The sequence below is a fragment of the Bolinopsis microptera genome, chromosome 1 (assembly GCF_026151205.1).
Source record: "Bolinopsis microptera isolate Bmic1 chromosome 1, MBARI_Bmic_1.0, whole genome shotgun sequence".
Classification (NCBI taxonomy): Eukaryota; Metazoa; Ctenophora; class Tentaculata; order Lobata; family Bolinopsidae; genus Bolinopsis; species Bolinopsis microptera.
The window spans coordinates 6,356,858-6,375,062 of NC_087072.1; the positions used below are offsets into that span (position 1 = coordinate 6,356,858).

Sequence of the window (18,205 nt, forward strand, 5' to 3'; positions counted from 1 at the left end):
CGAGCCCCAGAGAGCCAGAGAGTCGCTCCCCTGGACGATTTGTCCCAGACCACAGTGCATCATGTCCCGGAGTAATGTGCCCCAGAATCTCGTAGTCAGTTACCATTATCTCCAGGAAGCTATGCCTCACTTCAAACCCAGTAAGTAGCAAATAAATGTGCATTATATCTCTAGGTTGAAGGAATTAGGATACAAGCTAAAATTTAGAAATTACGAGTCTCTGCCAACTCTTTGGTTGAGTAGCATGGAGATTGGGGATCAAATTCTAAATTTTGGACCAACTATAAGATAATCGCAAGGGCCTTGCTTCTAAGGAAAGGTTTTAACATGTGAACTATCCCACTAAAAATAGAAATGTTAGTGCAAAATTGGCAAGTTGTATATGTTGTCCTTGAATGCTATGTAGTGTAATGTGTTTTACGTGGTAAGCCAGTTACTCAGTTACAGTAGGGGCTCAAGCGTAGTTAGCTTCTTTAGGATATTGTTATTTAGATTACTCGGGATTATTATGACCGGGATAAAGTGGCGGGTTTAGGGTAATTTCGCCATATTTTTCCCGAACCACATTTTCACCGGTCGTTAATAAACCCGCCGTCTCAGCTTTTAGGGTTCCCAAGGGGTATGGGTGCTCATATTTTAATCGTTGTCTTATATTCACTAAAGAAGGCTATTGGGACACTTGTTGTAGGTTTTTTGACTTCATTTGGCTAAAATTGGGTTGGAAACCAAGTTAAAGGCAACGTTCAAAGCTGTCGCACCTTTAGCTGACAAAATGAAGGTACTCCTAAGAGCGGCATATGATTACGAGTTCCAGGCTCAGAAAAGGGGGGATGATGAAAGGGATGATCCAGATGAAAATAACGAAGATGATTACAACTTATTGGAAGACTAAACAGCTCTCCCTTCATCTTAATATCGATCTGGTTGTTACGCTTCTTATGTTAAAAATTATTTTCCATCTAGTTTGATTAACCACGAGTCATTATTTCTGTCTACTTTCAACAATTATTGATAATTCGACTTGTTTCACAAGTTTTAGCAATGCGAAAATTTCTAAACTTGCTTATCTCTAATAAGGAAATTTACATCTGAGACAAAATTTGTGAATCTAAAATTGAAAGGTTGGACACCGGTAAAATTGCGACCGGGAAAATGTGGTGGGTTTTGAGCAATTTCGCCATATTTTTCCCGAACCATATTTTAACCGGTCGTTAATAAACCCGTCGTAATAATCCCGAGTAAGGTAGTGGAAAAACCGTTGGATTTGGGTGTTAGTTTAGTAGGTTATGCGGAGTAAGTTTATCGATGGTTTTGAGTGTAGACACGTGTTAGTCGGGTGAACTAGTTTTAGTATTTGGTTGCCCTTGTGGGACTAGTCTGGTTGGCCGCCCCTATTTTACACTATATGTTAGCCTTATCTCTTAACTTATATAATGAGATGTTATTTTGCAGTGTAACTAAGTATACTGTGTTACATTGTGGCAGAGGAAAATTCCATGTCAAAATGTGTTGCAAAAATGACAGTCTAATATTGACAAAGACAATTCGCTATACATTTTCATCTTTCCCTAATGTATCTGGAAAGGTACATGAGCTTGTATTTATGACTCGTTATTTATGTCAACATTACTCTGAGTAGCTAAAACATCAAATCTAACGAATTGTTGTCTCGTAATCTGATCATCGTCTCCTTCTTCGTAGGGGGCTGTGGTCAGTTTCAGGATGACCACTATAAGATAGAGCATTGGAGCTCTGTACTTACCCCGATAAAATTTTATAAGTGGAAACTAAAAGTAGAACTTTGTTTTATCCACATTTGGTTAAACGTTTCTTCACGTTTATGAAGCCGCCGATCCTTGGTAGCGAAAAGATCTCAAAAGATGCACATTATGTCTGTCACAAACTGCACACTGAGGTAAAAGGAGTCAAAAGAAAGACCACTTCGGGCACTGACCAATAAAGTGGTTCATTGTCTCCTCTTCCCTCGAAATTTCTCTCTAAATTGATTTTATAGTTGTTTCTGATGGAGAGGAGTGATATTTATCACCTGCTTTTAGTCCCATGGAGAAAAATATTGTTCCTAGCCGAAGTTATCGCCGGTCAAAGGTCAGCGCTCATGTGTAATTGTATTGTGCGAGCGATTTTCAAACGCGCGCCCTGACAATCGAGTGGGAACCGGACACAAGGGCGATAGACACAATAGCGGTTTTTGGAAAAGATTAAAATATTTGATAAATATCATTCAGGTTAAAATGATTTTAGTTTGCTAATTTTGGCAATGAAGCTAACTTTTTGTTAAATTGTGCAATGTGCATGCCTTTAAATCTTATGTTAGAAGATGCCTTAATATGAAATTTCGGATGATTTTAAAACTATTCAGTGATGGCTTTGAAACTAGGTAACAGAACTTTATTGCTGTATTATAAGTAGTACAAGATAATAACCTATTGATTCTGTAGTACCTAATCCTATCCTCGCCTGACAGAATGGTGAATAACGACACTGCAGATGCCTTCTCCCTGAACCTAACCACCGCTCAAGTAATCCCCCTCGGCATCTTCTGCTTCTTCATGACAATATTCGGACTTGTCGGCAACGGAACCGTTCTATACTCCTCAGTCAGATACAACTCCATAAGACTCGACAAAATCTCCCTGATCTTTGTGAAGAATCTGGCGGCGGCTGACATCTTGTACACCATCTTCACAATATTCCCCAACTTCATTACCTTCTCTGCCCGGAGGTGGGTGCTGGGAAAAGTGTGGTGTTTCATGAGTGCCCAGCTCAGCTTCATTCCTGGTCTTGTCAACATTTCCATTGTGTTGTGCATCACCCTCTACAGGCTAGTGTTGGTGGTGTCACCATTCCATATCACCCGGTGTTACACCGCCAGAATCATTGCGGGAGGCTTCTGGGTAATCGCTATCATCTTTACTTTGGTAAGTGCGATTGTCTTCAAGGCTACGTCTGATTTCAACCAAGATAATGGAACATGCATTTCGTCCCTCTATGACGATCCAAGTGCTAAAAATGTGGTCACCGTTTTCAACATGATTTTCGTTATTTTGCCCATGGTACTGATCACGCTGACCAATGTCACCCTGTGTGTGATAGCTTTCAGGCACTCCAGAAGTCAAAGAATCGTGGTGGATAAGCGGAAGAGTCGTAGAAACAAGGGACTAGTCATGATTTGTCTCCTCTCCGGAATGTTTGTAGCCAGCTGGCTCCCTTACATCATCTACAACCTCATCAAGGTTAAAACCTCTGCGGTCTCCCAGGAGCTAGATATCCTGTCTTTCCACTGCATCTTCTTCAGCTCGTTCGGGAACCCCATCCTCTACTCCCTCACTAACAAGAGATTTGGCGAGTATGTCATGAGGTTGGTTCTGGACGTGATGTATTGTAACACAGAGAGTCCGAGTAGGCAGCGTTTGCCTACGATAAGGATGGGTTCTCATGCTGCAGACAGACAGTTCTCTTCTAGTCAGCTACCTAGGTCACCTATGTTGAGATAGAGGATAACAGTCCTCTTCTAGTCAACTACCTAGGTCACCTATGTTGAGATAGAGGATAACAGGGCCATGACATCGTGTGACCACCCCACAGAGAGGAGATCCTCCTGTCATTCCTCCAACAAATCAGCGAGTTTGAGTTCTGAGGAATGTAGCCCCTAATGGGCGGTGTATCGGGAAGGAAAAGCATGAATTGGGTGAGCTGCGATTTGAAATGCTCCCGGTCGCCGATGCAATTCAGATGGTAAGGCATAGCATTCCACAATTTTGGGCCTATGACTAAAAATGAATTATCATACAGTGAGTTGTGACTGATTTGCTGCTGAGCTGTTTCTGCATGCAGATGGAATGACTTCGAGGTTTCCAAAACGTGGCATGGAGACAAACTGCACGTTAATTTCGTTGCTGATATGGTGATGGAGAATCTTCCACATATGAAGTAAAAGAAACCGCTCCCTGCGACGCTGTAGAGACATCAGAGATAGCCATTGAACAAGGTCTCAATAATGGAGATCACGCATTCCGTAACTACTTCTGATCATTAAGATGGAAATTCTTTTTTTTTTAATTCTGAATTCCGGAGAATCTTCAGACTTCGAGACCTCAAAGAAAAACAATCCGAAATCGAGACAATTATTTTATCAATCAATTTTTATTCTCCAAATAATGAATGTGGCCAAAAAACCTATTTTCGTTAATAATTTGAATAAACTTGGGACAATTGATTGAGTTTTAAGGAACTTCCTTGCATCCAATGAACTGCATGTTAAGTGTGAAATTTTTGTTCTTTTGCACTTTACCCGTTGACAATATGGAGGTGATAATATGATATTTTTAGCCAATATTTTATCTCGGCTACCTCTGCCATTTTTCAGTGATTTATTTTTTGTTCAGCATTTCATATTCTTCTGTTGGACAGCATTTTGAAAATTGAGCACATTTTAAGTTGGGTGAGTTTTCGGTCGAATGATCTTTGAAATTTATTTTACAATTGTTTCCGAAATTCGGAATTCTGAATATTTTGAAATTAATTAGATTTCAAAACTGTTTTTGTCGGCTAATTTTGGTAGGCTTGCAGTTAAAACCATTTCAATTAAACGTTATTATACCTATTTCAATTTACGATCACTGAAGGCTTGTATCGAATTTCAGTCAATCGAGCCATATTGGTCACATTAAAATCATGTTTATTCTTTATTTTATGATTTTTTACTTTTTGCAAAATATTTTATTCCGCAGATGATTAGGTTATGTGCATTATCTAATCATAAATTCTTGTTGATTAACATTCCAGATATATTGTTCATGTTGTTTGTTTGCCAATTCTGTCTATGAAATAATTATTTTCTAAATTAACAATATGTTCTCTAATTTTTCCTCGGAGTACTGATACTTTTCCAAATTTCGTTGGACTGTAACCACATGCCACAACTTAGAGACATCAAAATTTCACCACCTCACCACATATTTGTAACATCTACTTCAGCGATAATGTGTTAACACGTAGCGTAGTAACGGATGCTCGTTTCACTAAAATGTATTAATATCACTGGTAATATCACTGTGTAGAGGCAACTGCAACTTTTAATGACATTTATAACGTTTCAGGAACGAGTCAGAGACGCGCGGAGAAGTTGCACGTGTTCAATACTTTGCACGTGCTCAATACTTGTTTAGTACTCAGCTACTAAAGATAGCGTCCAGTCCTCTCTGTCGCTGGAGAAGTATTGTAGACGCGAGACTACACACTGACACTACACACTTCGGGTAAGTTTGTCAAGTTTATAAGCTCACCAAGTGGTTAACCACTGGTTTAAAACCGGGTAAGTGTGAGCAGTCGTCTGTAAATTCTGTAGTTCATGCTAAGTACCAGGGAGAAGGGGCCCTTTTAAAGTTCTCGTTAATTTTTCGTTATCTTGGCCGTTTTCCTGATTGCAATTGTCATGGTTTGCCTATATACTTATAAGCTTGTAGATGTTTCCTTCTCCTATACTTGCGATTTACACAATTACAGTACCAACAAGTCGCGGCGAACACGTTTATTCGGACACCTGACCTTCTTCTGGTGTTCGTGCTTTACTTGTAGATAGTTAATTAGAGAAAACTTAAACGACGGTCTGTGAATATAATTGTGGTTGCTGAAGTAGTGAATTTGTGATCAGTCAACGCGTAAACAAATATTAGTGCTAGATATATCATATAGTCCCCTGCTACACGGGATGTAAACAGGGATTGGCTAGTTAGAGGCGGTCCGTGTAGGCCTTACACTGTGCTTTCAGCAATACTCATATATGAGCAAGAACAAGTAGTATTCCCTTAGTAGCATTTCCCTAGCTGCGATCTGGCAGCATGTTTAAAATTAGAGAGGTGGTCGAGTCAGAGCTTCACCCCGAGGTCCAGGCTCCGGGATGTTGCTGTCACTGATATTACCCTACAATATCCCGCTTGATACGATACGTGTTTGTTTGGATTTTTGTTGATCCTGTAAATCTGTGTATACTCGTGCCATGACATATTTTAAGGAATGTTTATTATATGTTTGTCTTGTGCTTGTGAGTATATTAATTCTTATCTGTCTTCCTAAGCCATATTTTAGACTCCGTCATTGGTTTAAGTTATAATTTTTATAACGACAGTACTTTAAATATGTCATTTCCCTTACTTAAATTTAACAGGCTTCTTTTCCGGTAACTGACAACTGTCCAATTTTACTGCAAATTTGTGATTAGAATTTTTAGTCTCAACTTTTGACTTGTACCCATAGTTGGAAGCAGAATAAAGTTGCGTTGCTTTCAGTCTTTCAAGAATCAATTCTTTGAACTTTCGATTCTTCATACGGCCATTTCTTGATAGCATTAGCACTGCGACAGATTACCGAATTGCCAACACTGCTTCATTATTGGCAAATAAATTCTTCCTTAGATTTGAGAATCTGTTGGGTCCCTGGCACACACAGCAAGGTGTCAGAATTATTGGCGAATTTAAAATGTCATGTGTATTTTCCGATGAAATCAATATTATTCAACAAGCTAAAGCTCTTCTTCTGAGTGCCCACCGCTGTTAACAAGTGATCAGTACGTCAACTGTACTATATCGTATGCATTAGCGGCGCCCTTGTGTTACTCCTGTAACTCCCTATGAAGCGGAAACTGGGAGTCTTTCTTTCACCTAGTACCGGGCCTGATATTTCAGGTATTTGGCTCCCGGGCTCGCATAAAGATTTGTGACTTCGGCCATGTCTCCGTGGCCAGTATTAGTGAAATCAACAAGTTTGTCGGCCCCTTTATTGGGTTTATTGTTGATAGGTCACCTTTTGTAAGGTTTAGGTTATTGGTTAAAGTGGGGTAACAAATATCGTTGTTATGTTTGTAAATGAGGCTTATAAGTGAGCCCCAATTAGTGGAAACTATATATTATAATCCACGTGTAAAGAAGTGGAGAATATTGACGGGATCTGCATAATTTAATTCCTATCGGTAATTTGTCTTCAAGTACACATTAATCATTATAATCGCAAACTTCAGGTTGGCTTCAAATCTTGATGAGTTTAGTAAGGATACTCTTGATCTTGTTGAATTCATATTTTTGTGATTACAAAAATCAATAAAATAATTACAATTCTCGCGGCTAATGAGTGCAGTATTCTTCAAACCGGCACCACAGTCAGTATTAGTAACCATACTTTCTAATAATTTCCAGGCAAGGACTAGAATGAACCCCAAATTAATGAAACCTGAAACCTATTTTCTGATTCTATTCATCATATTGTCTTTCTCAGTTATTCCTGGAATCTTACTGAGGTGCTATCGGGTCTAACTGCATACCATTTATTGTACTTTCTTATTTCTTCTGGTCTAAATTCGTTAATTCGGTCTACTTGGTGTCCATGAAATTTTTTTTAAACAAGTAAAATCCCTATAAGTATAAATCCTGGCAATACTACACTTCTACCGTGATCCAGAAGGTTCCAAACCTATTTTTGTTTTTATTTACCCTAATTTTGACCCAGCCACACCGCAGTACCCCAGTACATCTGGCCTTCTGGCCCAGTTGCTTCACTTAGATCATCACGAAAATCAGCTTGAAATACCGGGTAAATGTAATCAGAAAATAGGTTAGACACTGGACTTTGCCAAGACACAGCTGCACTGGATATTTGCTTTACTTAAGCATATTAAAATATTAAGATATGATAGCTTTGATAAAACTGGTGCTAGTTTGAGTTAAGACCTAAGATATTTGATAAATCAATTTAAAGGTATTACGTGTCGTAGTGCACTCCCTCTTCTCACACGCCCTATCTATGTATTGTATGTCAGCGCAGATAATTATAGTGATTGTTGTCCAATTTGTGTAAGATTTGCTTTGTCCTATTCTGACTTGGCTCCATGCCGGCCACCCAGCCAGGCCTCTAATTATGGGCCGAGCGCATTCTTTTTATTGTCGCTCTCTAGGCTATACCTCTAAGTCGCCTGATCGCTACATTTTCTTTCGTCTTACAAGCAAGTTTATCTTCAACTTATTCTCAGTATATCAATTATACAAGGTGGTCCATTCAGAAATTGAAGAGTTATTCGTTTATAAGATAGATTGTTGCTATATTCAGTAGCAAATATCGGCTATCAGTGCATCAATATAGCAAGCCAAAAGTAGCTTGTGTTAAGGAGTAAAAAGTAGAGGGCGTTGCCATGGAAATGGTTGTTGCCAGGTTAATTTCATGTTTAAATCTTACAACGCTACTCCTAGCAGTCAGATACCCACACATGGAAACTACCGACTACTTATATAATAGTATAATATACTACGCTGAATTAGGATATGTTATTCCGTGCTTGTTCTGGGACCTTGTCTAATAAAGCTATAAACTTTTTGTCTGATCTAGAACTTTCTAGGACTTCATTTGCGGTACTTGGTTATTGTTAAACGTCAACCTGCTGCAGCCCGCCAACATATGAAATGACTGTTGGATACGCAGTTAAATGTTTAATTCTAATCTGGGGGTACAGCGAACGTCTTTTTAAACACTTTACGACGTTATATTTGTCATGAAGAGAAGTTTTAACGTTTTGCCACCTTTCCGCAGCTGTGAATAAAAGGTGGATCGCTATCAGGAGGATATCGTAAAAGAGCCCTATCGGAATAATACAAAGTTACTACATTTTAATTTCCCATAGACTACTCATTTTCTGACTCCTTTATCCAAGATACAAATTTGGAGTTGCAACTTTCACATTCTTCGGTTAGGTCACCGTCACAATTATGAGTAAACCTGATTTATGTGATACATCTCTTCCGCGGGGGCTAATCACCTTCAATGACTCATGATTTGGTAGTCAAGATGAAGTTTATTGTCTACATACAGCCTTCAGCCTACGTGTTTCTTGTTTGGTTAGTCAGTTGGAATTTCATGGTTTAAAATAGGAAATGCAGTTATCGGACACGGTAGATCACTGCTTTGTTATCAATCAGACTCATTATCAGGTTTCCTTTTTGCCTTGTGTACACGTTCGCGGTGTAGGTATATTGATTGAATATGTTGGGTTGCGCGATGACCTTTCTAGTGTTTGATAACATTTTGTTATTAGATTATGGTTAAATTATACTTCAAAGCACCTGGAATGAGAGCACGACTTTCATCAGACCCTTTTTAAACATCATTTAAAGTTTGCATTATCAACATATTTTCAGTCGTTTAAGTCGGTTATTCGTTTTTCAGCTGCAGTATCAGGCGTTGCCGATCGTCCCCACATCTGACTTTTCTTAATTTAAAAAACTTTCCAATCGATGCTTAAAGCCAAACCTGCTTAGTGTTACGCCAGATCAACAGTAATTATATTTATTTCAAGCATTTAACAAAAGAACGATCAAACAGTTTTAACTCCGAATATAAGAAAGCTAGTTGATTAGTAGCAGAGCAGCAAAAGTCGTTCGACTGATTTAATTTTACGACTGATCTAATTTTGGATGGTGGGTAACTTTTGACTTTTATAATTTTTCTCAGTTACAGTTCGCCAACTCTCTAGAGGTCTAGAACATTCCTTCATATTTGACTTTAATCTAGGTAAATCTCTCAATTAATCAGACCATGTCTGAATGAATTCACCTTGTTTCACCTCTCCTAGAGAGCGGAGATCTGAACAGGCTCCAATCATGACAACATAACATTCTTTAGAGCAATAACTTCCTGGCTGTTCATAAATCATATTCCAAGTGGTCGTCTTGGTCAGGTCATTTCAGACTAGTTGGACAGGTTAGGAGACAAAAATTAGGGAGCGACGTGTTTTAACCATCTAATCATCAAATTCTACCATTTGTTAATCCTTCAATTGTTCTACACAAGTACTTTCGGCCAGGTGCCAGCTATCTTAGGAATCATCAATACTTAAAGCGCTCAGTGAAGACCTTTAAAACTCTTTTGTTGATGATCTATTTTTTATTTCTTTGATCTTTTTGCATACTTGAAAACTTGTACTTACCTACCCCTCGGATTCTTATTACCATTCCCAGCTCATTCATTTCCAGTGTTCTAGTGATCTCAACCCAAAGTCCGCTCTTATTAAATCCCTCGAGATTCCTGCTCTAGTTCACATTTTGATGTCACTTTTTGTTACTTGTTACTTTACTCGGTGCTAAAACGTAAGACTGATGTCCCTAATTTTCATGGCGCCAACTGTCTGCTCTCTAACTTTTACCAGCTTAGTCTTTATGGTGATTTCGAGCTAGGTGATGATCAATGTAAATTCGACTGATTCAAATAGTTTGGTATTTGTGGTATGCTCAATGTTACCCACATAATCAGTTTGATCGACTCGGTTGTACCTTCCATAATTCGATTTGTAGTATCTTCGTTCGATGTTTTCTTGTTTACGATAACGGCTCTTAACTTTTATTTGTGTGCAGAATATTGTATACTGTCTACGTTAGAAAAGAGGAGAGGCTTTCGTTCGTTGCACAATGCACCACATCAATTGCATAATTCACAAATATCAAATCAGCAATTTAGACTAAAACTAAACCTTCTCGTATTGAATATACCTTCATACCTTTCCATAACCCCTGCAACCTGCCCACATTGGTTCCTATGGAACAGTCTAACACCTTATCTGTGACACTTATTGGATCTCTTTATTTTCGTTACTCATCAGTTAAGCCCTACTGCGGTTTTCAGATTATTTTAGCAGTTATTTTACCTCAAATTAGCATAAATACCACGATTCATACTAATTTTAACCAAGTGATGATAGTTTAGGCTGTCAATGCTTCACCATTTGACCCACCCCGAACATTATATCCAGAACAATGGTGGAAGTTGCAAGTTGTTCAGACCAACTCACCAATTAGCTAATTACTTCACAGACATGACACTTCGTGTAAAATTCGTGCCTCATGGTCATTTTACTCAGTGATCAAATTGTTTTTGGTCAAATTTCCTCAGCTGCTCTTAGTGAATTGTAAATACCCTTTCCTGAAAAACTGTAGAACTCATTCCAGAATCCCCTGGTGATGATGGGTTGCAAGTAGGATCTACCACTCCAGCCTGGTAATTAATTACAATTTACAGCTAGTTTCTCTAATTTAACGCTGGTCTTATCAGTATTCTCAATAATTGTGTGGGAAAACTCGGCTATCACTTCAATTATGAACAGTTTAAATCATACACCCCGCTCTGAGTAGATATTATTTCTGCTCGCCATTTTAAAGTTCCGTTTTTAGCCCATTACTAATTTGTCCTAGGTTACACGGTGTTTTCCGGGGAAACCTTACCCTCCTTTTGGGGGTTTGCCTCAAACTTGTACGGTATTTGTCATGGAATGTTTATTAAATGCTCCAAGACATAGTTTTGTTGGCACTAGAGCTAAATTGGTGTGCATGTCTGCCAAGTATATGAGTGCTGCGTCTACTTAGATGACGTGTACAGTTCCGTTCAACAGAATTTGGCAGCTCTATGCAGAATGTTTCAGCACGATCCTATGACACTTCTTGCGTTTAACTTAAAATACTGCCGCTGATATATGCACGTGCAAGCAGGAATTCAGGAACTCTAATCATACATTCATCTGTCAATGCCGAAAACTAAAGTAGGTCTGCATTTTTGCACCATGTTTAATTCCTACTTTTGGAAAAATACTGTAATATTAACTTGTACTTGTAGCGGAAACTTAACAATTATCGATATAACATGGCCACCGTCTATTTTGCGTGCTGGGCACTGGGCATATTAACATAATATTGGTCTATAACTAGTGTCTATAGGAGTGAGCGCCCGGGTCTTTGTTTATTAAAATAAGTCTTGTCTCCTAGTTCTATAATTGTTATGAATGTCATAATTCATGTGGATATTGGATGATCATATTGCAATTACACTTGATTGTGAGAAGTGTTCCTTTTGTTGGCAATTACCCAAATGCTAGTTGCCGTGTGTATTGAGGAACGCATAGTATTAGTTATTTCTTTTTAACGTTCTCTAGACAGTTTCAAGATGTGAACTTGGGTTCAGTAGGATAAAGTTTAAACATTTAATCGATGCTTGTCGCTTCTGACGACGATCGGAAGCTTGCCAAGGACAATATGGTGTGCCAATTGTCGTCAGATTGGTAGTGGACACTGGACACTGGACAGCTGCTCTGCTTGCTGGAGCTCTAAACAGGAGATATACGTTCCGTATCTTACTTTGTTTTATTGTGTGAAACACAATGGTTTTTGTTTTTTCTCACGATCATATATACAAGATAGCTCCACTAACTACCTTTCTTGCAACTCTGCGATACTCTAGTAGCAGTATGTATAGTGTATACAGTATAATAGTAAGGGTCATGTTTTGCATGCCGTATCGCCAGTAGTACAGTAGTACTGGAGTGTTTTACTTATATCGCACGTGCTTCTAAAATTAGGAGTACGTATCGTACCTTATACCTGCTAACTTTTAGTATTGACGCTCAGTAGTGCCTTCTTTTGCAATTGTGTTCGGCAAAGTAACAAAGTAAGATAAAATGTGATGATCAAGGTTGAAACTCCCTCGCGTTCTGTGTAATCTCTTATCTAGACTATTATCTAGACTAAAACAATTTATGTAAGTTTTTTCATGATTTGAATTATAAATTCATGGGATGCGTTATCTTGAATATTTAACAAGATAGGGTGTGTCATGAAACAGTGTGGCGTCTTGTTTAACAAGAAACCCTATGATAGGGTTACCCTATCATAAGACGCCCTACCTCATCACTGATGACATGATTACATGTTAAGATCAAGTACCCCTTGCCGTAATCATCCAAACATTGCACGTTTTTTAGAAACGCCCGCTTTCGTCAGTGGATCTAATTATTTCATGCAAAAAGTCACCAGAACAGCTGGAGAATATGAGACCGAGGGATTATTATATATATATATTTATGGCAGTAGCAAACAACGACAGTATACTATACTGTCGATGTTGACTACTGCCATAAAGAGTAGATTTAAAAGAGGGTATTTGTACCCGTGCGGCCGTTGTTACCATGTTTAATACCCTACACTAATATCTTGTTTTGTCTTTATGACATGTCTTAAATTTAAAATTGGACCTGCAGTTTTACAACAACTTTTGTATATTTCTATATGTGAAATCCTATAAAAAGCTAAAAAGCTCTTTTATAGGCGGTATAGCTATAGCAGTTTAACCTTTGAGGTGTGAACTGACACTGGTATATATACTAATGTACTTCAGTACTATAATACTTGTCACCTTGTGTATTCCAGTGCAAACCGTTTTAAATTTTATATGGAACACGTGTTTTGGTACGTACTCAGAAACGTCCGCGTTCCGAGTTCCTATTAGCGCACTTCCCGCTTAGTTAGATTTGGAATGTTTCTGTAATTACCAGTATATCCTGTCCAGTCTATACAAAATCATAATTACTTCCATCTCTATACTATTAGTTTTCATATAAGTCTCATGGAAAACATATCCGTTATTTGTAACTGTATTTTGTATCATTACAGTTATTTCATTCTCATATCAATTGAATACTATGTTTCCCCGGGCGAATCCAGTGACTCTAACGAGAGTTAGAGTTTACAGTGCATGGTCAGCTGCGTTTCTAGTTGTACTACGGAGAAGTATAATTGGTCCGGGCCCGGCGCTGCACGGTGGTAATTGTTTTATAGCTTGCCATTTACTTCTCCCTAATTTAGACTTGTATTGTCTTGCTCCATGTCTTCCTCCTCCCTCCCCCTCTCCTCGCTTCTCTAGTTGGCCAGTGCTTTAAACCGTTATTTACCGTCTGATTTGGGGACATGATAGGCAGTTACATTGGGGTTACTTTAGCCCCCCGAGGTTTATTTAGCCTCCGAGATGGTTAGAATTTCTTTAAATTGACAGTTTACTGTCAACCGGCTACCATTAATTTGTCTTTTCCGTGAACCAAATTTAAATGTGGTTGTTTATTGGTCCTTCTTCCAATCAGTCAACTGTCAGTTACCTGTAACCACATTACCCCAAGAGGATGTCTCAACATGTCTCAATGTGTCTCATGGTTCAGTTTGCTGGAATTCTTGCGTGTAGGGCCCTCATTATTTCACTTCTTTATTAGTTTATTGCAGTTTCTGTCCAAATTTTTGGTTGACACTTGACAACTCTTTGGTTCTTATTTCATAAGAAATTTTTCAAATTCTTGAAACGCCTTCTCCCTTGTTTAAAGTCATAACAACTGTCACCCACCACCACCGCAATCACATACCTTAAACTTAATTAGACCTAAACTTGCGGCTAGCCCCCTCCTCCCTTCACAAAACACTTGACACCTCGCTCTATGTTGATTGTTACGAGTGAGCTGTGTTTGGAGCGTACATCCGCCCTCCAGAGTGCTGCCTCACCCCGGTGTTTTAACCCCACAATAGAGGTGAGCCATGAAGTTGTGAAACCTTAATCACTCCAACTATTTACGTGCTAACTCCTCCTCGTAGTCTTGTGTAGTGTGTCAAGTACCCTGCTCCTTTGTCAAGTTAATTGTGCGAGTCTCGCGAGTTTCTCCGGGAAATTTCCATTCTCCGGGAGCTCTGAGGCGGATATTATCCCCTGGTCTACTAAGATATTTAAACTTTGTTAGATTGTTAGATCTGCTCCCGCGTCGTCCTGGTCGGGTCCGTCAGGTACTTAGTCGGTTAAACGCTACTCAGTTTTGTTATCATTATTCATTAGGTTGTACTTTTTGGAATTCTGGTTTATACGCTTGTTGTGTTTGAGCTTTTCTTAGCTTGACCTATGTTCAATGAGTAGTTAGTACTATCATTTTTAGCGCGCGACTGTAATAAGTGTTAGTTTCAGTCTTATATTTACGATCGTTTCATTCGTCTGTGACTTTGACAGTCTCTTAAGTTCAAACCTTTCATTTCTTGGTAACACGATTGCAGTGAGTTTCATGAGTTGCAGTGATCCTGGTACGTGTAAAATGTAAATCCACTCACACGCGTCTTCTTTGTTACTGTTAGCAAGTTATTATTGACCGGGCTAACGAATTGCGGGCCATATTATTTACTACCCCTATATCATGTTAACTTTTCAAATAGTTATCTTAATCGTTTTCGTATGGTGCTTACGTTAATTATTTTTTTGCCGACAACAGTGCTTATTTCTGTTCGATCATGACTTTTTATCGTTTTTCTGTTCCGTTTGTCAGAGTAAGTCCAGTGACCAGCAATATATTTATAGACCGCACCTTATCTGTGTTAGCTTAAATTAATCAAGCCACGTAGTATTCTATTTGTTGCACGTTAATTGAGGTTAATTATGGTTGCACAGCGCTGTGAAACTGAGATAATATGGCCAATCACCTGCTCACCAGGCCTATCAGGTCTAGGTTAGTAATTGGGTCTCAAGGTATGTGGTTATCTTGCTTCCAGTGACAAGATACGAGATACGAGATATTAACGAGGTCCCGGAATGTGGTGTCCACTTTCTGATTGTCCAATCTAGTTATAGTACCTGTCTAGTACCTGTCAAGCATAGCTGATTTAAGGTCTGATTGCTCGCTTGTTCGCCTTATCACAAAACATAAAAGACGACGCTCCGATGTTTCTTTCAGCTTACTTCATTTCTTGCACGTAATGCAATTACTGCTTATTCTTCCCTTGCAAATTGAAAAATTGACGGCCCTGAGAACACCACTCTCTCATTTCTCTTCAGGCTTAGCGGACTACCTTTTAAACTGTTTTTACAGAAGACCTGTCTCATCATATTACCAGCTAATTTTCTTCATTAACTTTTAATGAAAATTCTTTAGCCTTCACAGACGCGCGTGTCGTCTCATTTCTCAGATGGCTCCTGGGAAATTTGCATACCGTCTGTGAAGTTTCTCGTAACGGTTAAATAAGTTGCAATTTTGTGTGACTGTGTGTGAAAGGATGGGTGTGTCGTGTTAGGATAGGGAAACTTCGACCTTTGATTGCACTCAGTAATTGTAAAACATGCTGTGTGTCGTTCCTTGTGATTACACCAAAATTCAATGCTACCTCTAAATTCCTCTGAATAATTATTAAGTCATTAAAAATCATTTGTTTTACGTGTATGACACTCTAGTTTTGATGTCTTAATAATCCCAGTAACTATGCCGCTTTTCGTTTAATAACTCCTGATTGTGCATTCTTATTCACATTTGAGCGGCTTGTATAATGTGTTGAATTGAAAGCTTTTAATTAGACAAGCTTTAAGATTAAAGCCTTTGTTATGTTCAGCAGTGTAGTTGGAGATGACTGGTATAGACACCACAATGGACACAGTGATAGAGTACCTGGAGAGTATGAACGACATGGCTGACAAGCTGATGGACGACAAGCTGATGGACAACTCCCAGCAGTTGCTGGAAGATCTTGAGATTATCACCGACTGGATGAACGACCTCCTTGATCTTAGAGTAAGAATTTAGAGACTTTAGAAGTTGGAACTCTGTGATTTTTTAGAGATAGTTTACTACATATAATGCTGTACTGTTACTGTCCAGTTAATTTAGAGATGAATTGAGATAAAGTTACAATGGACCCCATATTATAATGTTTAAAAGTTGACAGCCCTGCTAACACCCCACCCTGGCAGCTAGAAAGTGAGACTCTCCTGGAGAGGATACGGGACGGTGTTGTCCTGTGTCAGCTAACTAACGCTCTGTCCTCCACCGCCAGACTTGCTGGAGCTCCTAACCCTCCCCCTCCCGGTAAGATTCCGTTTCTCTATGCTAAAGTTAGGTTGTTTCTGTTTCAGTCTGCTGAAAGGCGTTATTGTTTCTGTTTCAGTCTGCCGAAAGTAGTTATTGTTTCTGTTGCAGTCTGCTGAAAGGTGTTATTGTTTCTGTTTCAGTCTGCTGAAAGGTGTTATTGTTTCTGTTTCAGTCTGCTGAAAGGTGTTATTGTTTCTGTTTCTGTCCATACTGAAATGGGTTCCTGTCTGCGCTAAGTGCTAAAATTGGCTATCGTTTCTGTCTGCTAAGTGATAGTTTGTTTGTCTGCTTGGTTTTTTGCTTGGTTTCTTGTCGCTTAGCTTTCAAAAGTTTAAACGGTGATGTTTTTAAATTTTTGAGGAATTTTGGAGCTCTGCAAGCTCCAGAATAAACCAAGTGTGAAATTTCACCGTCAAAAATAAATTTTTGTTTTAAAGTTTCCGAGTAACTTTTAAAGTCTTTAAAATTTGGGTTTGTACCTGCAAACTTGAGTAGGTCCAATTCTCGAGAAACTCGAGAATCGCAAGTTTTGTAATTTATAACGCTGGTTGCGTGCACAAAACCCACAGTTTCGTAGTTATTAAATTCATAATTATCCCTCTTTGAAGACTGTAGAAAAGCCCAAAAACAAATTAACGTTTATCAACAACCTGGGGATGGGAGCGGCCAATGGCATAAATTAATTTTTTTAAATGGCAAAAATAAAATGTAACGTGTTTTCTGCTGATGATATAAAAGGTGTAAGAGACCTTGTCCTCAGATCTTGTGGCACTTAGCATAACTGTGATAAAACATAACAATAAAGCCAAAAAAGCATCTAGAAGAATCAATATGAATCTGCCAGTTTTGGGTGGAAACGGTGCAATTCTCCGTGGCAGCCTCAGGAGAAAAATCCAAATAAATTATGTCTTCTATTTTACAATTCAATTGTAGACGCCAAAATCGAAACAATTTCGTAAACAATACCCGTAATTGTAGAGAGGGGTATAGGACACGAGGGCGAAGGACACAATAGCGGTGCTTTACTATTAATAACTGCATAACTGTAAAGCCAAGGAACAAAATGTTAACTTAAAACCATAGAAGTCTTATGATCGAATGGTATAAAATGGTATAAATGTCAGTTTGGACAAACATTTTAGCTATCTATGCCACAAAAATCTATGTCATTTTATCCCCCCCCCCCCTCCCCCAGGCCCTCTACGTAGTCCTACATTAACTTTTTCCTTCTTCACACTGACAACCCTCTCACAGGTATCAGACGGTACCACAAGAAGTGCAAGTCTGAGAGTATCCAGGCCAGAGACAACGTCTCCTCCTTCTCGTTGTGGTGTATGTTGTACGAGGTGCCCCCTGTCCTCATCTTATCTGCTGATGATGTGGTTATGGGGAGGAATGCTGCTTCTGTTGTCAGGTACCTGAACACTCATTTTATGTTAAGTTAATATAGGATGGCCTAGGCCCCAGAGGGCTAGGATTGCGTATAATTTGAATCAAGGAATGTCT

General features: G+C 38.9%; 2 protein-coding genes across 3 annotated transcripts in view; both read left to right on the forward strand.

The window, feature by feature from the left end:
• The window catches only part of LOC134813055 (uncharacterized), a 35,434-nt gene that overhangs the window by 6,860 nt on the left and 10,369 nt on the right, over positions 1-18,205 (forward strand). Inside the window, exons 2-5 of one of the 2 annotated variants that reach the window (XM_063820734.1) lie at positions 5,121-5,279; positions 16,224-16,402; positions 16,582-16,696; positions 17,954-18,113. In XM_063820734.1, coding sequence (XP_063676804.1) covers positions 16,238-16,402; positions 16,582-16,696; positions 17,954-18,113 — 440 coding nt within the window. In that variant the 5' untranslated portion in view covers positions 5,121-5,279; positions 16,224-16,237. Of the gene's footprint in view, positions 1-5,120; positions 5,280-14,278; positions 14,393-16,223; positions 16,403-16,581; positions 16,697-17,953; positions 18,114-18,205 lie in introns of those variants that run through there. The other variant, XM_063820741.1, reaches the window with a different exon arrangement.
• LOC134826467 (somatostatin receptor type 4-like) lies at positions 2,487-3,515 on the forward strand. Its single transcript, XM_063838884.1, has one exon. The coding sequence runs from the start codon at positions 2,487-2,489 to the stop codon at positions 3,513-3,515; it is 1,029 nt and encodes a 342-aa protein (XP_063694954.1).

Excerpts from the sequence above, each read along its gene's own strand:
- LOC134826467 (XM_063838884.1), top strand. The coding sequence starts at position 2,487 with ATGGTGAATAACGACACTGCAGATGCCTTCTCCCTGAACCTAACCACC.